This window comes from Macadamia integrifolia, chromosome 10, assembly GCF_013358625.1.
Source record: "Macadamia integrifolia cultivar HAES 741 chromosome 10, SCU_Mint_v3, whole genome shotgun sequence".
NCBI lineage: Eukaryota > Viridiplantae > Streptophyta > Magnoliopsida > Proteales > Proteaceae > Macadamia > Macadamia integrifolia.
The window spans coordinates 11,448,331-11,452,135 of NC_056566.1; the positions used below are offsets into that span (position 1 = coordinate 11,448,331).

Here is a 3,805-nt window from a genome sequence, read left to right on the forward strand (position 1 = left end):
ACCTCGTCATTCATGTGTCTCAGTTCCAACAACAATGCTTCCTGAAATGACAATTAAGAATGATCTCATCTCTAGAACAAGTCTCGATTTAAAAAAAAAAAAAAAAAGAAAGAAAGAACTGCAACTCGTTAGGAAAGGTCGACTTCCAGAACAAAGAAAGCCAGTCAGTTTCTAACAAACTAAAATAACATGTACAAAACTAATGATTCCAATTAACACATTCAACATCCAAGCAAACAAGTGCAGAAGATGGAACTTCTCAGCATAAATTCAAACTTAAAAGTTAGTGATAAAAGGGTCATCTTTTGTAGCAAATACTAATAAAAAAATGCCATTGGAAAATAGCCTAAATAATTAGCAAGAAAGGGCATGATTGAGGAAATAGGAATTGAGTATAACAGTTCAAAATGAAAAGAAAAAAAATATTGCCAGTTAGAAAAAGATTTCTATAAATATTCCATGAGATCTTCGGTATTTGAATTAAAAGTATACTTCTACACAACTTTTTACTGAAAATGTTTTATTAAAAAAATATATATATGTGAATATTTATGAGATATAATTTACTGAGCGTAACAATCAATCAAGAAGTACTAAGAAGTATAACCTTTTTATCAAGCGCACGAGTCAATTCAGAGAGAGCTCGTATATCAGCTTCCCTTGCTTGAATCTGTGCAAGAGTACAAGGTTGAGTATGTGCTGCTTCTTGCACATTAACAATTTCACTAGCTGCAGCTTTAGGTTGTGAAATGCAATTGACTGCATCCACCTGATCAAAATAGTTTCAATCAAATCAACTTAAGACAACAAAACCCACAAGACATTGTAAGTTTTGAATGGTGCAATTCAGGACTATGTTTGGAACAAGCAAGACCCAAAAAATCATGAAAAATATCTTGGTCAGATGTAACAGGTAAGAATTTCATAACAGAGTATATCCGTGGTAAACAAATGATGATGTACCAAGTAACAACTACAACCATTTCCTAAAGATGCTGAGTCATAAAGTAACATGTCCCCCGGTAGCAAAGGCAACAGCAGTTAGTGGTGCTGGATGCCATTAAAAGATGTCTAAAATAACAACTTCAAAAAACTTGAAAGACAGATACTTCTATACAATATAAGAGCCTAAACCGCACCACTGAAAGTAAAGATTGTTCCACCACTACTATATATGGATTCTCAACTATCAGTCAGTGGTGCACCCAATCCACTCTTCTGCTTCTTCCATTCCTTCTGATGCCAATGAAAGGCCAGGATATTCGTTCCCTCGTTAACAGCCATCCGAAGCGAAAAGGATTGGATCAGGAGGTTTCCTAGCCACTAACAGAGCTAGGCAGTGATGGATCGTCCTGCCCAAGCCATGAGAGGAAGGAGAAGTAGATGGAGGAAAGAGCAAGGAGAGTCGTGCTACGATATGCATTTCTAAACTTTAGTAGAAGGAAGCACACAATTTATAAAGAATGTACTTGGAAGTTAGAACAAGCAGTAGTGGATGAAATTTGTACAATTGGCACAGAGTCATAGTTCATAACAAGAGATCATAGTTGTCAAGGCATTGCCAAGGCGACGACTTGGCGTCCAGGCAGTTTGCCTGGGACCTAAGCGGCAGTTGCCTTATTGCATTGCATGTCGCCTTGTGTTTTTGACACTTATTTATACCAAACATAATTTAAGTAAATGTTTTTACATTTTTTTATTTCAATTACTTAAGATATTATTCATAAATAAGCAAATTTACCCCTTATTTAAATCCAATAAAAATAGTTCAAAAATTAAATTCCAAAAGGATAACAAGTCAACCCCCAGTCCAAGAAAAAAAACTGGATTTTGGTTATAGGGGCAATTTTCAAATTTTAAATGCTGGGAGTTTTCTCAATTATGAAAATTTTATAAATCCAATCAAGTTAAAACATTGTTAAAAACCGAAAGTCTGGTAAAATAATCTTATGTTTTGATATACATAAATAGATTTCCATTCAAGCGACTTTAACAGCATTTGCGCACTTTAAAATAAGTTTGGCAAAGCATAACTTTGCCGTTACAACTCAAATTTAAGTTTAGACTTGTTGGAAATCTGGTTTTATGTTATACCTAATACAAAAAATTTCAAGTAAAAATAAAATCATTTGACTAGTCAAACTTATTATAGAACAAGAGCATTTCTCTAAGTGTTGATCTTTTACAACTTAATGCGACTTAGTGTTGATTTTTTATGATTTGATGTGGCTAAATGTTGATTTTTTAATGACTTGATGTGGTTTAATGTTAATTTTTTATGATACAAGGTATACGTAGCTTGCTAAATAATGTTAGAAAGTAGGGAAAATAAAAAAAAAAACATTTGGTCATTTTGTTTGCCTTAAGGCGGCGCCTTCTCGCCTTGGCGTCGTGACAACTATGCAAGAGTTTATATGAAAATTCAACCAACTAAAGTTAAAGCACGCATCTGAGAAGTGAATCCAACATGGCATTTCCTATCATATGGAAACATTTTCACACATTCCAGGTGAAATCTATGATTTTCACTGCAAGATTTGAAATTTTAGGCAATCATCATATCCAAGGTAGGAAAAAAGGATAATTAACACAATATGTAATTGAAGAAATTGCTTATAATTCAGAGTAAACGAGGATACTCCATTTCATTAACAAGATCTTATAGGGAAGGGTGTGATCTTCACTGGTCTATGAATGTTCCAAACTTGCCAGTATACCGTTAACATATAATGGAATGTGTAAATTGGAAGTCTTAGCTTTACTGACCTTTTCCTGCTTTACTAAGGTATTAATGGCATAAGATGACGAAGAAATGCGTGGAGGACCATTCAAATTCTCTTGCTCACTTGAAGCAAACTTCAGGTAACCTAACTCTTTGCAGTCACTAGGTCGACTCAATTTAGGCTCGGTGAAGTTCTCACAGAACTTATCAACTGTGATGCTCTTTTTCCGAAGAGCCTCAGGCATATTTTCTGATGGATTTGAAGGCATGCAGTCAATATCCTGAAATGAGAAGAAAATTCTATGTCATTGCTAGAGAAGACAAATAATTCTGCAATCAACACTATGTCAGCTCAGGAGGGAAAACAGGAATAATCACTCCACCAGTTTGCATTTAATAAATTATCAAAAAGGTGCCTCAGATGCAGAGCAAATTCAAGAATTAAAACAAGGAACCACCATTGATGCCACTTAGTCAACAAAAATTTGATGTGGAACATGCAAGTAGCATTGAAGACAATAGATCATCACATGGATTCATAAATACTGACGTCAGCTGTTCTCAGAGAAGAAAAACAAAAAAGAAATGAAGAACCAGTCTCAGCGGATGGGTGGATGTCAAAAAGAAGTTTGCTTAAAACTGAATCAAAGACTTTAGAAGGAATTAGATTGATGAAAAATTAAGAAATAAGAAAGAAAATCAACCCCTCTCCCGAGAAAAGGAATATTTTATGCAAATATATATATATATATATAAGGACCAGAACAAAAGACAATTCTAATATATCACAATAGCAAGTTTTAGCATTAAACGCAGTTGACAATGTAATCATATCCCCAGGTACTATCAAACAGCACAAAGCTCTTGGGTGGTGAGTCAATGAAAAGAGAATTGTACTCACGGCAATGCATCAGTATCAATTACACATGAAAAGAAGGAAAATTGGGCAAAGATGCTTTGGGCAGTACTCCAGTCATTGTTAAAAACCTGAATATGAGAGGAAGATGTCTTTCCAATAAGTCAAGGCATCATCAACTACAGAATAGATAAAACCAACATTAGGAAGTTAGGTCATCCCCCACC

At 34.6% G+C, this 3,805-nt stretch overlaps 1 protein-coding gene across 1 annotated transcript in view; it reads right to left on the reverse strand.

The window, feature by feature from the left end:
• The window catches only part of LOC122092190 (protein ALWAYS EARLY 2-like), a 28,957-nt gene that overhangs the window by 2,178 nt on the left and 22,974 nt on the right, over window positions 1-3,805 (reverse strand). Inside the window, exons 15-17 of the mRNA XM_042662532.1 lie at window positions 2,767-3,003; window positions 608-769; window positions 3-41 (exon numbers count right to left, since the gene is read on the reverse strand). Of these exons, the coding sequence (XP_042518466.1) occupies window positions 3-41; window positions 608-769; window positions 2,767-3,003 (438 nt within the window). The remainder of the gene's footprint in view (window positions 1-2; window positions 42-607; window positions 770-2,766; window positions 3,004-3,805) is intronic.